This window comes from Citrus clementina, unplaced genomic scaffold (assembly GCF_000493195.1).
Source record: "Citrus clementina cultivar Clemenules unplaced genomic scaffold, Citrus_clementina_v1.0 scaffold_4, whole genome shotgun sequence".
Lineage (NCBI taxonomy): Eukaryota > Viridiplantae > Streptophyta > Magnoliopsida > Sapindales > Rutaceae > Citrus > Citrus x clementina.
Window position 1 is genome coordinate 949898 of NW_006262274.1, and position 17688 is coordinate 967585.

The window sequence follows — 17688 nt, forward strand, 5'->3', positions numbered from 1 at the left end:
GATCAGGGAGTGATGAGTGCAGGTGGTGGGCTCCAATTTGGTGTATAAAATTGAATTTACTTACTTATCTTGTGACCGACCAATCATTTTCTTGGAATTTTGTGGAAATTACTTAAATGCGCTTAGACTATTTAGAAAGAAAAATGACATTACGTTGGGGTATCCTAGCTGGCTCAATTTCATCCACATCTGTAATGATGTTGTGGCCACCGTCCATCAAGGGTCAAGCAGACCGAGTGGGTGGGAATTGGGACATGATGATCACGGGATTTATTACGTAATTTCATTGCTCTTTTTAGGGCAAATTACAGAAACCAAAGCAAGTAGGTTATTTAATTTTAATTTCGTTTTACACTCTCAAAGTCTTTCTCATTATCAATCAGCTTTATTGTCATTTTCTTAATGTGAATTATGTCGGTTGCTCTGGCCTATTGTCCTTTCCGTGTGTCCATTTCGCTCTAAGGAATTGGTTCACTGGCACGACTGTAACTTTACGAATTGATGCCTCCATGAATTAGTCCGTTCCTATTTGAATGGCTTTATTTATTTTATCCGTCGTTGTTTCAAAATATTTATTTAGAAGTCGAAGGCTCGGTTTAGGGTTGGCAAAATCCTGGGTTGGGTTCGGGTATCGCAATGTCCAGACTTAGTTTGGATGTAATTTTTAGATGTTCGGATCAAGTTTTAATGCGAGTACCTAAATTTTATATTTTTTAATATTATATGTGTATATTTTTTTTGGTAATTTTATAAGTTTTAAATTTATTTCAATAAAATTTGATATAAAAATATAAACTTTAAGTGTTTAAAATTTTATATCTGTGTAATAAATGAGTCAAATAAATATAAATATTTAAAATAGTATATATTTTATAATATTTTTTTAATAAAATTTGGGTTCCGAGCCGAGCTCCGAATTTATCAAGTGATGCTCAAGATCGGTCTGGCTTCATACTCAAGCTGGGTAATACCATGCCCACAACGCCCGGGTGCGGTACGGGTCTGGACCAGGCGGGTATTTTTGCCACCCCTAGCTCGGTTGGAATTGAAATTAGACAATTATAATTTCAAAGTTATAGTACTAAAATATTTTTTATATATTAATTATTGTAACTTGCAAGTTAAGTTGATTTGAGTTTATACTTATATGATAAAAAATCTATTATATTTTTATTAATTTTAACAAAATTATTGTTTAAAAATTGTGTTTACTATGTACTATTAATTTTTATTTCATATTTACTATATAATATTAATTTATGTTATTTAGAGCCAATCTGACTGCACAGTCACAAAATTGATTAGAAAGTTCTAGTAGACCCTTTATTCTAAATATTAGGGGACTGTAACATTATTAAAAAAAATTACAGCCCTAGTTGATCGAAGTTATGATTTAACGTCGAGAAGTCGTCAATAAAGTTCTTTTTGGGATTAAGGTGCTGTAACTTTTAAGTTACAGCTGCTATGGAAAAAATTGTAATTATGAAACAAAAATTGATAATATATAGTAAATATAAATTTTAAATAATAATTTTAACAAAATTATTAAAGATATAATAGATCTTCCATCATACAATTGAAAATTCATATCAACATAACTTTCAAGTTACAGTAACTAGTGTTTACCATATACTTTAGTGCCGTAGATTTTAAATTTCAATCACAAATAAACCCTAAGACATATAGGCAATTTTTTAACAGTTGAACTCAGAAGACTATAAAATATACTTAAGTACATTTTTTTTTTTTTTACAACTTGCATAACTAGCTCTCCCTCGGATAATGTTTAGGAACAGAACAATGTGTTGCTTTGTATTTATATTTTTAACGCATGAACGTCTACATTAGAATTTAGAAACCTATTTATGTTATAAAGATAGCATCGTCGTAATCAATAATTTTACTCTTCCTGAAAATACACTAGGTTATAAAAATAAATTGATACAACAATTAACTTAATTTTTGAGTATTACTTACGAAAAAAAAGTTCAGGAGTTGGAAGCGACTTAAAAATGAATTTAGATCAATTACTACAGTAAAAAATAGTATTCTTTTTTTTTGGGTGGCGTTTATGCACATAATTTGAATTATAATTTTTCTAATTGATGTTATTCCTACATGGACTAGAATCCTCTCATGATATGAGTTTTTCTAATATTTTATAGATTTTATACAACTTGTATTTTGGTGCTAATATATAATTATGATTTAATTATCTTTACTTTTTTATTTATTAACCACCAACGACATTAATAAAATTTATTTATGAAAATATCATATTAAGAGAGGATCATAATCCTTCCTGCATTAGGCAGCTGTAGCGAATGATTATCTCTTAATAAGTACAAAATCATAGAGAAATTTTATGCTGGCAGGTATTTTTATATATTACACAGGACGGTAGTTAATGGCGAATTCATGGAAATTAATTATGCCAATCATGTCAACTAACATGTTTCTTATAGCGTGTTATTGTTGTAGTGATTTGTCTGGATGATATTGAATAATCTTCATGATATTTGCAATCAATAGTTGGGTTTGTGCTTTAATTAGCTTCGTCATTTCTTTCTGGCAAAGAAAGGTTAAATGCATCTTTTTAATTATATTTGTAATCTATTTGGAGGGAATGTTTTATGGACCTTAATATTTGAGCGAATTTAAGCTCAATAATATTCAAGCTGCATGCCCCTATATAGAAAACGATACGAGTCACGTCACATAAATATATGAAACAACATGAACCCATAATTTTATTACATAAACATGAAAACTATAGACAACAAAGAAGTGACTGTACCTTTTTATTGAATTAAAAAATGCACCATCATATGAGTTAAAAAAAAATTAAAAATGCACTAAAATGACATTACTTTTTTATTTAAGTAAATTATAAAATTGAGAAATTTATAAAGTAGCCTATCTATGAAATTGCCTCCAAACGGAGCAGGTTATATTGACACTATTTTTTATGTTAAATTTTACTCTCATAAATATAAAACACTCAAAACCTCGACCTTTCAGATAATAAGAGTTGGCATGAACCAACTCAACTAAAGAGTTATTAACATACTTGATACTATAAATCTAATTTTCTACTCTCATAATTTCTATTCTTTTAATTCTTATCCATTTAAAGAATGAAATACTATAGATTATTTTTTTAATAGTAAAAAAATTTAATTAGTCAATAGTAAATTTCATCCTAAATGATGTGGATTTATTCACTTATTGGTAAGATAATTTAATTAATTCATTTAGAATTTATTAAAGATCATCAACCACTTAATAAATGATACATCACGTGCCATATAATTTGGGATAACATTTTGGGATGTCATCACATAAAACTCTTGAAGTTTGGTTTCATTATTTGCATATATATTTTTTATATAATAAACTAGTGATTCTCTCGTATAGTTGTACAAATGTCTATCCTTCATTAAAAAAAAAAAGTAAAAGCAAACAATGTATAATTCTTTAGTGGGTAAAAGCTTGTAATTTAGTCCTTATATTATGAGGTTAGTGTTCATTTAGTCCCTATATTTTTAAAAACACCTCAAAACGTCCCTGTTACTAAATATTGACACTTATGCGATTATTTTTTATTATTTTTAACTTGCTTTTACAATATTACATTTTTACAATAATGTTTCTTTTTTGGATATTAATAAAAAATTAAATTATCAAATTAAACTCAAAAATAAAATAAAAACAAAAAAGGTATATATTAATTTTTGTGGAAACTCACGTATGTCTAAAAAATTAATATCGTAAAAAATTACATTATCAATTTTTTTAGAAAAATTAATATTTTAACTCAAGAGTGTGTTCCACAAAAATTAATATATATTATTTTATTTTATTTTATTTTTTGGTGTTAAACTGGTAATTTATTTTTTCCTTTTTAATAATGTCTAAAAAATTATTATAATAGGGTTATTTTTTTCTTTTTAATAATGTCTAAAAAATTATTATAATAGAGCAATATTATAAAAATAAGTTAAAAGGAACAAAAGATAATGGCAAAAGTGTCAATAATTTAATGGTAGGGATGGTTTAAGGTATTTTTAAAAATATAGGGACTAAACGGGCACTAACTTCAAAATATAGAGACTAAACGAGCTTTTACCCTTCTTTAGTTATGCAATGTTGGTTTTAACCATACAAAGAAGTAATATTACATTGCAACAAAACAGAGCAAAACATCCGTGCATGTTTAGCTATACACGATTAAAAGTTGATTAGTTTTGTTTTCTTATATAATAACTATTAATTGTATCTTTAAAAAAAATTATTAAAAAAGTCAGCTTAATACTGAATCCAAATTTACGTAGTAAATCCTCCGCCATTTAAAATTGTCGTATAATCGACAATGTTAATTAAATTAAATCTATTCCATTTCCTTTGTAAGTCATTTTCTTTTGGATTGACCATAAACTTCAATATTACATCATAGCATCATAACCATTTTTTTTTTTAATTTGAAATTTTATGTACATATATAACAATTCTCCAAACGACATTCATTTATAACCAAAACGCAAAAAAATACCAGCACGCAAACTTCATACGATAGCGAGCATATATATGGTGTTCCATAATACATAATGATTATGCTTCTAACAACGCCTCTTCAACTAAGGCAAATTCTTTTTGGTTGGCTAGTATTCAAAAAATTCGATAAGATCCATTTATTAATTATATATATTATATGTTTGTAATATACAGTTTTATCCGCATATATATATTTAGAGTGTGTGGATCTACTATTGTAGTATTGTGTATCATTATTGTACTGTTTATTGTTTAATGAAATTACTTTGCTTTTTAAGAAAAAATAAACTACATAAATTTAAATAAAGCCACTGCCAGCGGCTTCTTTGTGCATAGGCATTACAGAAAATTCATACACAAAACCAAACAACCAGAAAATTTAACGAACCGAAAATGCATGGACTTGGGATAATCTAAAATATAAAACAGAACCACCAACGACAGCCATAAACAAATGCATCAGCAATCACGACCGTTCATAAGACCATCAGCTTGATTTGAACGGAATGGCTCTGATCACAACCTGGTGGTACAAAGCTGCAAGTGCTGCTCCAATGAATGGTCCCACCCAGAAAATCCACTGCATCAAAACCATATATAAGATTGATCATGATTAACTGATTAATTACCATTATTGAATTTACGTCCACAAGTGTAATCTTGATGACCGAGATCTTATTTTAGGGTAATCAAGAGAGTAAATTAAACTTACATGGTCATCCCAACCGTGGTCCTTGTTGTAGATGATTGCAGCTCCAAGACTCCTTGCGGGGTTGATGCCAGTTCCGGTAATAGGGATAGTAGCCAAGTGAACCAAGAACACAGCGAACCCAATTGGCAAAGGAGCCAAAATCTAACCATATTCAATAAGGTAGTTATTAGTAAAGGTAATAATTATGATTATTATTGGTTAATTAATCATACATTAACCAGAAAAAGAATCAACTTACAGGAACATGAGAGTCTCTGGCGCTACGTTTGGCGTCAGTGGCAGAGAAAACTGTGTAGACAAGAACAAAAGTACCAATAATCTCGGCACCAAGACCATCACCCTTGGTGTAGCCATGAGCTACAGCATTGGCACCGCCGCCGAGCCGACCGTATTGGCCGGCACCCATGAAACCCTTTACAACGCCAGCACCACAGATGGCTCCCAGACACTGCATCACCATGTAGAAAAGTGCACGTGTCAACGACAGCTTCCTCGCCAAGAACAGCCCGAATGTCACCGCCGGGTTGATATGACCACCTGCGTCACAACAAAAAGTTTAAAAAATCAAAAATTATTTTGTCGAACCCTTTAGTTATTTTGCTCATAAAATTAATTAACCAGAAGCGCAGCTGGTACAAACCCGAGATGCCAGCTGTGCAGTAAACGAGCGCGAAGATCATGCCACCGAAGGCCCATGCAATCCCTTGAATGCCGACGGTTGAGCACTTGGTGTTGGACTTGACGACGCCCATCACTGTCAATACGGAGATGTACAAGAAAAGAAAAGTGGCTATGAACTCGGCTATACCGGCCCTGTAAAACGACCAAGACGTGAGCTCTTCTTCCTCGAAGAGTGGTGCCGGCGGCGGCTCAACGTAGTCCTTTCCATCTTGGCTCTGAGCTGCCGTTCCAATCGGTTGCCTCTCAGTGAACTTATTGGCTCCTAATCTAACGTCCTCTTCTTTGCCCTCCATTTTCGCTCGCTCTTCTTCACTTAATTAGCTAAAAGACAAAAAAGATTTGAGTCGTTTGCGTGTAGCTGTTTGATCTTGCTACGGGAGTGAGGGTAATCGTTGATGTTGGGGCTTTATATAATATTATCAAGATGAAAGAGTGATCAGAGTGGGTGGTAGGGCAGTGGAGAGTATAAAATTGTGTTTAAGGAAACTTATCACTTACCTACCTAATATTTGGTGAAAATTCAAGGACGTACAATATATGTTTTGAAAGGTATTCTAGAGATACCTCATTTAGTAATACACAATATGTTTGGAAAATTTAAATAAATACTTGTTTACTGATAATGCTTAAGGAAGCTACCTTAATTAATTTAACTAAATTGATAGTGTCTATTTTTTTTATTTAAAACCACCTTAATTAAGGATTAAATTTTTCATTATTGTACTACTATTTAAAAACTGTTTATTTAAACTTTCAAAAAATTTAGATTTCCTTTGTCGTGGTTTGTAAGATCTATAGTAGCTGTTTTAATTTTCACCAAAAGCTGAGGTTTTGGTGATAATTTTACTTAAATTTATTTGTTTATCTCGTGACCGACCAATCATTTTCTTAGTGTTTTTGCGATTTTATTACAAGAACTAATAAGCCTTGGTAATTTATTTATCTCTTTTTTTTTTTTTTTTAATGAAAGGCGTAAAGGACGTTAGGCGTGGGGTATACCAGTCGGCTCAACCTCAACCACATAAGTGAATGATGTAATGGCCACCGTCCATCAAGACTCCAGCAGACCAAGTGATTATAAAAATGTGAAGATTTGATTTGATTTTATTTTTTGGTAATTTTATAGCCCTTGCAGGGGCAAATTATAGAGTTATTTTTTTTTAATTTTTTATTTAACTTCAATTCGTTGCTCTCTAATCTCCATCTTTCATTTTCTCTATGCGAATTAAGTGAGACCAGATTAATGTAATTATCTCTACTCATACAGAAATATCACGCTGGTAGATACCTTATTTTTAAACTTCTATTAAGCTGATGATTGAAGGGGCATTCGTGGAATTTAATTATATCGATCGTGTCAACTAACATGTTCTCGTAGGTTATAATAATTGCAGTGACTTGTCTGGATAACATTAAATAATCTGAATGAACAATAATTTTGTGCTTTAGCCTCATCTTCATCATCTCTTTCTGGCAAATTACTTTTGGTTGAAGGCATCTTATTATATTAGAAAAATAATTGGAGGCAATCGCTTGTGCGCATCTTAATAATTTTTAGGAAAATCAAACTCAATATTCAAGCTCCTTGTCTCTATTAAGAAGTAGAAAAATGACAATGACATAGATAAGCATCCAATTAAATAATAACCCTAAAGTCTTGCTCTTCTCTATTGCATGCGTGGTGACCTCTACACTTTGCGAAATGCTAATTGAAGGAATACAACATTATTACAGCAAAACAATACAAAATATTATTATTTTTTAATTACATGAAACTATTGCTCATATGATATTATAATCGGTATTTACAATCACATAATAACTATAACTAATTTACGTCAACTTTTATATAGTATAACATAGATTTTAACCATCTCTAATATTTGAGAGACTTCAATCTTTACTCAAGAGACGAGATAGGAAATTTAAATTAAAACCCCCACAATATTTCTGTGAGGGGGTTCGAACCACTTTCTTAACACTTGTGAGAGAGTGGTTCTAAACACTAGGCTAAGGTCCAATGATTTACAAAATATTGTTATTTCGCGCCAAAACTGAATAATTTAATCATTGATAAGCATCAATCCACAAATTGTAAAGTACATACTAGAATTCTCATTCAATCACTTAAATTATATATCTTTTAATTTCTCTCTTCTACTGGGGTTGACATAAAACTTCAATATTATATCTAATTTTACATCTTTATCAACTTCAATATTAATTACGTCAAATTATACATTTGTTTAGTCAAAAATTTGTGTGCATAGCATTCGTCCGAAGGACGGCCACGGTCCATTCATGACCAAAACGCAAATAAAATATAACGCACAAACTTCACATGATAGTGAGACCATAGTGTTAAAATAAACAGAATGATTATGCTTCCAACACCGCCTCTTGAATTAAGGCCAGTGCTTTTTTGCTGGTCTGGCAGTATCCTCTGTCCTTATAAAACGTATGTTTGATGACCTAATTTTCATCTTTCGTTTTTTCTGCATTTAAAAACGTAAATAACCCTACTATGTACATATATACGCATACACAATTTGAACTACCAACGTTATGATTGAACATATAATATGTCGTTTTCGAGCTCAAATTATTTTAACATCCGTAAAAACTTTCGATTATAATATTTTTTTTAAAAATTTTTGTTAGCCTTATTTAGATTTCTAGTATCTTTTTAAAGAATAAAATTACTTCCACACAATAGCCTCTTACGTACAGGGTTGTTCAAATTTTATATGAAGTCTGAATCTTAATTATTTTCAGAAATTTACAGTTTTTATTCTATTTTTTTTATCACCTATATCTGATTATAAGATATTTAGATTTGAATAAAGCAAAAAAGTTAAGTATTCTAACTTTTATATATGAATTAAACTTTAATATTCTTTTTCATTAATACCTCTATTAAATAAATTTATTTCCTATTATATAAATTATCCTGTTATTTTTTTATTTATCCTTTTTTTTGTTTTATAAGTATTATTCAACTATTATTATTATTATTTTTTTGTGAATAAGAATTTTAAACATAATAGAACTTTAGGTAAATATATTAATTTTAATTCAAATGATTAAATAATTCTTGATTGACTTATGTAATTAACAAGAAAAAATATCAACATAATATACTAAAAATAACATTATGAGTATCATATATTGATATAAAAAAATATGTGTTAGACTTTTTTTTTTCATTCTTTGTTAAGGTAAAGATTATCAATTTTTTTTTTACTAATCAAATAATTTATTTATAACTTGTCATGTGTTTGATCAATAAATATAATTATTGTTAATATTTATGAGGTTATATATGTCATAATATATAATTTCAAAATTTTCTTTTTAAAAAAATAAATGACTTAATATTTATATTTTTTAAAAAAAACATATGATTCATATATATATATTTAGACCTATTTAAACATCAACTAAATTCAAACTTTTTCATAACAAAAGGTTGCAGAAAACTTTGGGAAGTAATTTAAATTAGGCAGCTGTCCTATTCGACTGACTCATGTCTCCAAAATCCAAGTGTATGGATGGGAAGAGTTGCAGCCGCAATGATGTAATTACAGGCGGTGGTGCTACTAAATTTCGCCGTCCAGCCAAATTTACATATATATATATATATGATTCTTCTCATGACGTTGCCATGCCAATTGAAATCATTGAAAGTTTTTTCTAGCACGTTGAATTGAATAACGAATGAAATGAATACGATTATGAAGTTGAATATTTTCGATAGTTTCAATTGGATGGGCCGCTAAGCTCACTTCTAAGTCAGCCCGTGTCTTGAACTCATGTTTACCAGGCCTAATTCTCAGACCGGCCCTAATATTCACTTGTATTTGAAGCCCCTTCAGGACTTTAGCCATTGGTGCGTCCAAAACTCCAAATTCAGGGTGAAATTTAGCCTATTTAAGCTAAATTTATTATATTTATTTTTAAATATTTTCTTTTAGAACGACATTTTATTAAGATAATCATTACAACTCTATCTGAATTAGCACAATCATACATTAAATATATGTATTACTTTTCACTCGTTATTAAAATCAATCAATGCTTAATATGGTTGAAGTGATGTCAATCAACATCATAATTAGATGGAGCCACATAAAATTATCATGTAAATTCCGTAATATAATTAATTTAGGACGAGATATATTAATTAATTACGAAATACAGACATCACTTGGCATCCGGAAACGATGACACCCATGCAGATTTGAGTATCCAACCGAACCCAGGACTTGGTTCTGTTCTTTAAAAGTCCAACACACAATAGGGACATTCCTCCTTTGTTTGAATCAACAAAACGCGCAAAAAGAAATACCTCCGTGTTTCTCTACCAACTGGGTCCCACACTGGGAAAAATCAGCTCCTCTAACCGCCGTTAATCTCACAAAATTCAACCTAATCCGACGGCTGATACGACCTTTTCTAATATCTGCTTTGGTTTCACTTTCGCACGCTGTTGTTTTTCCCAATCAACGGAAGATCTGATCTGCGAGAAACAAGGCCTGTGCAGACGGACACACAATGAGAAACAGAGCCGCGAAATAGACTGAAGTCAACCAATCCCATCACGACACGTGCCCCCACTCCCCAACTTTCTTATGGACGTACCCGCACTTCAATTTTCACACTGGCTACCGCGCTGCACCTTAACCGCACCGTAACTACTCCCTCTCTCCTTCCCGACGACGACGAGAAGGTTTGCAGAAAAAGTAGTAACATCATTTATGCGGTGACGGATTTCGGGACTCGGCTCGGCTTCGACGAGTCGATTGAGTTTAAAAACAAATAAAATTTGAAAAAAAAAAAAAGGAAGAAGAAGAAGAAGAAGGAGTTGATGGTGATGAGAGGTAGCTTGCTGTTTAATAATAACCGTCGAACGGCACAAAGGTTCAGGCAACTGGCGATCTCAGCCGTCGGATCGTCTAAGATCAAGCTCTTACTCTGTTTTTGCATCGCGTTCACGGTGCTCCTACTCCTGAGCCGCGGCTCCACCTTAACGGAATGGACCGACTCCGGTCCACTGGACCGCTCATCTTCTCCAGGGTTCGTACAGTTTCTTGTTCGCTTTTCCTTTTTTAGTGCCCACATCACGCGGAGCTCTGTGCTGACTTTTAGTTAACAAATTAGGAAAGTTTCTATCTTTGCAGTTAAATCGTTGTAAAGTTTCTACTTTTTCTTGTTATTTGAGCTCAAATACGGGGAATTTATTAGAATGCAGTTTCCCACAGGTAGTTAATAATTAGTACCTTTTGACATAATAAACTTTAATTAACTGCTAATTAATTAAAGTTGATGACTTGGGATATAGTTGTTGCAAATACTGCCCTTTTAAGAGTTTAAACTAAATACAAGATTTGAATTTGTAATTATTTGTAGAATTATAGGTTACTGGAATTGAGGTGTCTGTGTTTTCAAAGATAGGTAGAAGCACAACAGTTGTAAACATACTCTTAGTGGGGCTTCCCCCACCCCCCCAATTTTTTTTTTTTAAATATATAATACTGTGATTTTTGTAGTTGTTAGTCGTATTGAAGTATATTAGAGAAATGTTTTAATGTTAGAGTTGGTATTTGTTAATAGGAAAGGATATGCTATTTTGATGAACACATGGAAGAGATATGATCTACTAAAGCAGTCTATTGCCCACTATGCTAAGTGTCCTGGGCTTGATTCTATACACTTAGTGTGGAGTGAGCCTGATCCTCCTTCAGATTCTCTTCAAATATTTTTGCAACACATAATACGGAAGAACTCTAGAAATGGGCGACAAGTTGAACTGAAATTCGATATCAATACTGAGGACAGTTTGAACAATAGATTTAAAGAGATTAAGGATTTGAAGGCGGATGCTGTTTTCTCAATTGATGATGATATCATATTTCCTTGCCATTCGGTAAAGTTTGCTTTTGATGTTTGGCGAAGTGCACCGGATCAAATGGTGGGCTTTGTCCCCCGAAAGGTTTGCGTTGAATCGGTATGTTTTAACTTAATTGCATTTGCATTTGCTGCAATTTCAAGATTTGACGGTTCTTTAACATTTGGAGCCAGTAGTGTTTAAGCTCTTGTTCATATTCTCTTAGTGCTTATCCATTAGTGAGTTTAGATGTCTGGAAATTTTGAAGAAGCATTATGGGTTGAGAGACATGGCTCTGTATGTAAACTGTGATGGCCTTAAGCTGCATATTCTTGTTCATTGTCCTGTTTGTAGAAGGAAGGAACATTTGCCTAATTGTTGAAAAAACTTTGTACTGTGAGCAACATGCTCTGTATGTAAATTGTGATGGCCGTAAGCTTCATATTCTTGTTGATTGTCCTGTGTGTAGAAGGAACATTTGCCTAATTGTTGGAAAAACTTTGTACTGTGAGCAACATGCCTCTGTATGTAAATTGTGATGGCCGTAAGCTTCATATTCTTGTTCATTGTCCTCTGTGTGGAAGGAACATTTGCCTAATTGTTGAAAGAACTTTGTGCTGTGAGCAACATGCCTCTGCATGTAAATCATGATACCTTTGAGCTTCATATTCTCATTATTCATTTCAAGTCTCTTTGATAGGACACTGTGCATGCATGTGCATCGTCTTTGGATATTGTTGTATGGTCAACCGAGTTTTTAAACATTAACAGGAGAGTGCGGAGATTGGAAAAATTATACTAAATACAAAAGCTTTTGTTAGTATCTATGTTTTGGTCGGAAAACCACATGAACTGCTTTCACTTATGAGTTTGTTAATCTCTATGCAGAAAGAAGGTAAGGATTATTATTCATATTGTGGGTGGTGGTCTGTTTGGTGGACTGGAACATACAGTATGGTGCTCTCGAAAGCTTCCTTTTTCCACAAAAAGTATCTGCGTCTATATACAAATGAGATGCCAACATCGATTAAAGAATTTGTTACCGAGAACAGGTTCTTCTTCCACTGACTTAATCCATTACTTGGCATTTTGATTCAATGTCTTTGTCTTTCATTTATGTGTTTAATTGCTCCACTGGCTGTTTGATGGTTCATCAGGAACTGCGAAGATATTGCGATGTCATTTCTTGTTGCCAATGTGACTGATGCTCCCCCCATATGGGTGAAAGGTAATTATATAATAGTTTATAAATATCTTTCTCATTCTTTCCTAATCAAATCGGTGCTCTCATTTTTGTTATTATTATTTCCCTGGATTGTTGAATTCTGTCCTTGTGTTTTTCTACTTGATTCTATTGACTTTCTGCATGCAGAGAAATGTGATCAGAAACTTGCTTGACAAAAACTTTATTAAATCAGATCATTGTCAAGGGAAAAAGAATATTGTTGCATTGCTTCTAAAGATTCATAAAACAAATCCTTAGAGGCATGAAAAGGCACTAAGGTTTGAGTGAGGTGACAAAATTGCTTGTGGAAAAGAGTATTAGATGAATGTTGTTGTTAAACCATATCTTATATTATGCATCGAACACCTCCGTTATTTTCTTTCTTGAGCTGAAACATCCAAACCTTTGAGACAGTTTTGATGCTGCTCGGTTTATGGCAGCTTCTACTTGAATCTGCACAGGTTTTCTGATCCACCCTCTCTCTTTACATCCATTGGAATAGAGTTGCATTTAAATGCTAGTTGGTGATTTTCAACTTTGGATGGATATTAGTGCAACCCAAGAATGAACTGCATTATTTTTGTGAAATGCTTGTATACATATCCTGTTTCCGTTATTATTTTTACACATTGGATGATTTTTTAGATGAGTATTGTCTGTTTTAAACATTGGCATTGCCCGTGTAGGTAAAATATATGAGATTGGTTCAACTGGAATTAGTACCCTGGGAGGCCATTCCGAAAAAAGAACCCAGTGTCTAAACAGATTTGCAGCTGAGTTTGGTCGGATGCCCTTAGTACCAACTTCAATGAAAGCTGTTGATAGTCGCCGCATGTGGTTTTGGTGATGATGTAGTTTCACTTTCTTTTACAAAACGCTAAACTTCCACTTAAATCAGTTGAGTCATTTTGTTTTTTTTTTTGGCCCTCTGGCTTTAGAGTTGTATAAATTGGTTTGTTTACCTAATTTTTGTATTTTGAAGATAGGGGCAAATTCTTTTACATGTTCTTGGAACGTTACTTGTATTAATGTCACCATGTAACCAATCTTTTATAATACGAGATTTCAGTTTACTTTTTTGAAAACGTAGCAGTTGGATTGTAATAAGCAAATTACAGCGACGAATTACAGTCAAAGCTCTTATCAATTTATTATAAGTGGTTTTTAAGCCTAGCTTTGCAATTTCCATACTTATTTTCTCTTAATTATTACAGATCCTATGAATATGTGCATGAATGTGTTGTCTGATTATCAAAATTATAACTATACGGATCCTTGATCTCTTATTATTTGTTGCCAAAATTATCATGATTGCAGGAAAAAAACCAGAAATTTTTGGGGTTCATTATTAGCCTCCTCCAAGCAAAACTTAAGAGAATGAGCTCTAAGAAAAGCTCACTTTCGGAGCAAGATTTATTCGTTTGCATATGTAAAATAACTATGGCATCTCATCAACAGTTTTTTACAAGCTGAATACACCAAACGAAAAAACCAAGAACTCAACTTTCCCGGTGATTGATGATAATATTTATACTAAAATGATGGTAATATGCTAAGCTTCGATTATTTCTCAACCCTCTTTGATCAAACAATATGATTATAGTCGTCCTGGGAGCTGCTGAGAGGAAAACAGGTCTCTTCGCCACCGGTATTCCAGAGGAAACTTGCATATTTGGAAGCATAAGAAGAGCTATTTGGCTCTGCTGCCATTGCTTGCTGGTATGTCTCCTCTGCTGCCCATAGATCCTTCCTTACTAGCCATAAGAAGTCTGCATATTGACTCAACGCCTCAGCATCTGGTGGATCTGATTGTATTGCTCGCTTGAAGCATTCTTCTGCCCTGCAAACCCAAACAGTATATCAAAACAAACACAATATATAAGCTAGTTTTGAGCATCAACAGCAAAGAATACAAGAATAGACAATCCCACATGAAGCTCAACATACCAAAGCAAAAAACTGAATCATAACCCGCCATCCCCATCCCATCAGTAGACAGATGATTTCAAAAATGTTTAAGATGCAAAACTGTAAATGAGTATGCTAATTGGGTGCTTAAAATTCACATTAATCAGCAGAGACTTACGATGTCAACCTAATTAGGCAATCCTACTTCTATTATTGCTTCTGATACTGAAAAATTTAATCATCATCTTCACATCTAAAGGTAATAGGCCTTAACAAACGAATGAGCCAATTTTAATAAACAAATTAAAAAAGTAACCACAAAATACCTGTCATAATCTTTAGTAACCAAACGCAGAAACTGGGCATAATTTAAGAGCAGAAGTGGATTATTGGGTTCCTCGGCAACACCCATCTGGTAAAGAAGATCTGTTCTAAAATAGTCCATGTAATCATCTGGTTCAAGCTTCACAGTTACTGGAGTTACAAAATGCTGCATTGTTTCATGATCAAGAATCCTATATTCTGATTCCTCTTGAATTCTTAAAGCTTCGTCCAATACTGAGTTCCACAAATCCAATTCCTCTTTATTCATTGGAAATTGTTTACCTGAGGAGACCTCAGACATCTCATAAGGTATGAAGCTAGGGTATTGAATTGAAGGCGATGATCTGCTGAAGCGCTTGTCCGCATTCCCACTGGAAATACGGCTCACTTTTTTGCCATCACCGTCGTTACCAATATCAGAAATTGAGAGTAGTAAATTCTTCATTGTCGAAGAATCAATCTCTGATGTTTCTTGATCCTTCTCACCCGTCAATGAAATAGTTTCTGTGATGGTTTCAGATGATCCTGGCGATAGACTAGCTGCAAACCCAACGTTATTGCTCATTGAATGCACCGTAAAATTAGCCAAAAGAATCATAACATAGACCATCAAAGTGGGTGTTCGTGAGAAAACTTGCTGGAAGAGCCAAACAAATGATGAATTCATTTCCCTTTGCATCTTACTTATAATCTCTTTCAAGTCCTCACAATAAAGACCCTCTCTTATATGCAAGGCACAGGCCTGAAGCTCTCTAATGATAAATACTAGCGAAGAAAATGCCTTATTCACCGAACAGTATGCAAAATCCTCTGCATCTCCAAAACCCTCTTTCCATTTTTGCTTTCTCTTTATCATCCTCAACGATAGAGGAATACCAACACAATTAGCTTTCTGTTCAATGTTCACCCTAACAATCTCTTCCCTCTCTGGCCAGTCCACTGGCTCTGGCCGGATCCCAAGCAAATTATGCTCAAGCAATTCATACTTTGGAAGCATAAATTGCATCGAAAACCCCATATTTACATCACTTACAGCATACGCTGTCTCCTTATTATTTTGATCATGATCATGATTATCAACATGATCGTCCACGATATCTAACCTTCGTGCTAATTCTTCAGCTTGTTTTGCAAACTCATCATCCAAGAACTCATTAAAATTAGGACTGCAAGATCTCTTTATACTATTTCCCCTAGAAACACACGACCCAAAACCCCAATTCTTCAATCGAAAAGTACGATGGGGGTTGCTTTCATTACGAGTTGTAAAAGAAGCAGATGACATAAAAGAGGCTGGCTTTTGAGAAAGTGCATAGGGAACTATAATCTGTACACTATTTTGAATACTTGGCCCAAAAATCAATCCCATTTCCCAACTAGGAAACCTCAAAATTTTTATCAAGAAAAAACAAAATAATATCAACAAAACAGACTAGTTAAAATCACAGAAAACCCTCCTAATGATTGTGACATGCCATTTGTATAAAAGGAGATAATTTAAAAGCTACGTTTATTATTATTATTAATATACCAATAAAATCTCAAAAAAAGATTAGATTCTGAGAAATTCTAGAGGTTGCTTATGCATCTTAACAAAGCCATTAAAGTCAAAGGCTGTAATCCCATGTGATTACAGAACTTTGAAGAAGAAATTCAACCCAAAAAGAAATGAAAAAATAAAATAAAAAGAAAAAATTCAAGAGCAACCCGGTGACAAGGAGAATCGAAATATGCAAAACGGAGATTCAGAAAAATCTTACCAATGTTAATGAATTTTTCTAAACAAGAAGCCAAAACAAAGTGGTTATGATGATGATCTTCCATTTTCGAAACGATCGACTCGTACAACGAAATAAAGGATGAACGGGACGGTTTTTGAGTGAATCAAGGATCGTGATAGATGGACACGTGGGGCTCTACCGTTGGGGTTCGGAACACGTGGCGACATGGGATTTGAGATTTTGTCATAGCATTTCCCGAGTCACATGCAAACGTAAAGTAGCTTCAACCGCGTGCTTGTGCTCGTATCCTCGACACTTGTTGAGAAAATAGCGCCAAAGCCTAATGGGTGGTCAACGCCTGTTTGACTTTTCGGCTTCATCCGCTCGGCTTTCACGGGAATGGGCTCACCGTTCACGGGTGCCTAACCGGCTATAACAGGTAAACTATATTATATTTAACTTAATAACATTACATTACGAGTCCTACTCAATAACTCAATGCATGCATCTGATTAAAGAATACTTAAATTGTTTTGTAATATTACTAACTTTAGTCTTTTACTAGCATAGCATTTGAGCCTACAAAAGGCGAAGGATTTGGAAATTCGTTCTCATTGGGCTTAACTTTTACTTATTTGGACTTCATCCTTCGAGATTTGGAATTTTGGATCTCAAC

At 33.2% G+C, this 17688-nt stretch overlaps 3 protein-coding genes across 3 annotated transcripts; 1 reads left to right on the forward strand and 2 right to left on the reverse strand.

Moving 5' to 3' along the window:
* Nucleotides 1-4871: 4871 nt before the first annotated feature.
* On the reverse strand, nt 4872-6410 carry LOC18045473 (aquaporin PIP1-5). Its single transcript, XM_006435629.2, has 4 exons — nt 5907-6410; nt 5505-5803; nt 5267-5407; nt 4872-5134 (listed from the first exon to the last, which is right to left on the reverse strand). The coding sequence occupies exons 1-4, from the start codon at nt 6238-6240 to the stop codon at nt 5042-5044; spliced, it is 867 nt and encodes a 288-aa protein (XP_006435692.1). The 5' UTR covers nt 6241-6410; the 3' UTR covers nt 4872-5041.
* Nucleotides 6411-10235: 3825 nt separating this feature from the next.
* On the forward strand, nt 10236-14144 carry LOC18045474 (glycosyltransferase family 64 protein C4). The gene is made up of 5 exons (XM_006435630.2): nt 10236-11023; nt 11561-11954; nt 12723-12886; nt 12992-13062; nt 13746-14144. Exons 1-5 carry the CDS (start codon nt 10815-10817, stop codon nt 13904-13906), a joined length of 999 nt encoding a protein of 332 aa, XP_006435693.1. The 5' UTR covers nt 10236-10814; the 3' UTR covers nt 13907-14144.
* A 300-nt stretch (nt 14145-14444) lies between these two features.
* On the reverse strand, nt 14445-17409 carry LOC18045475. The gene is made up of 2 exons (XM_006435631.2): nt 15294-17409; nt 14445-14899 (listed from the first exon to the last, which is right to left on the reverse strand). Exons 1-2 carry the CDS (start codon nt 16658-16660, stop codon nt 14644-14646), a joined length of 1623 nt encoding a protein of 540 aa, XP_006435694.1. The 5' UTR covers nt 16661-17409; the 3' UTR covers nt 14445-14643.
* Nucleotides 17410-17688: the final 279 nt, after the last annotated feature.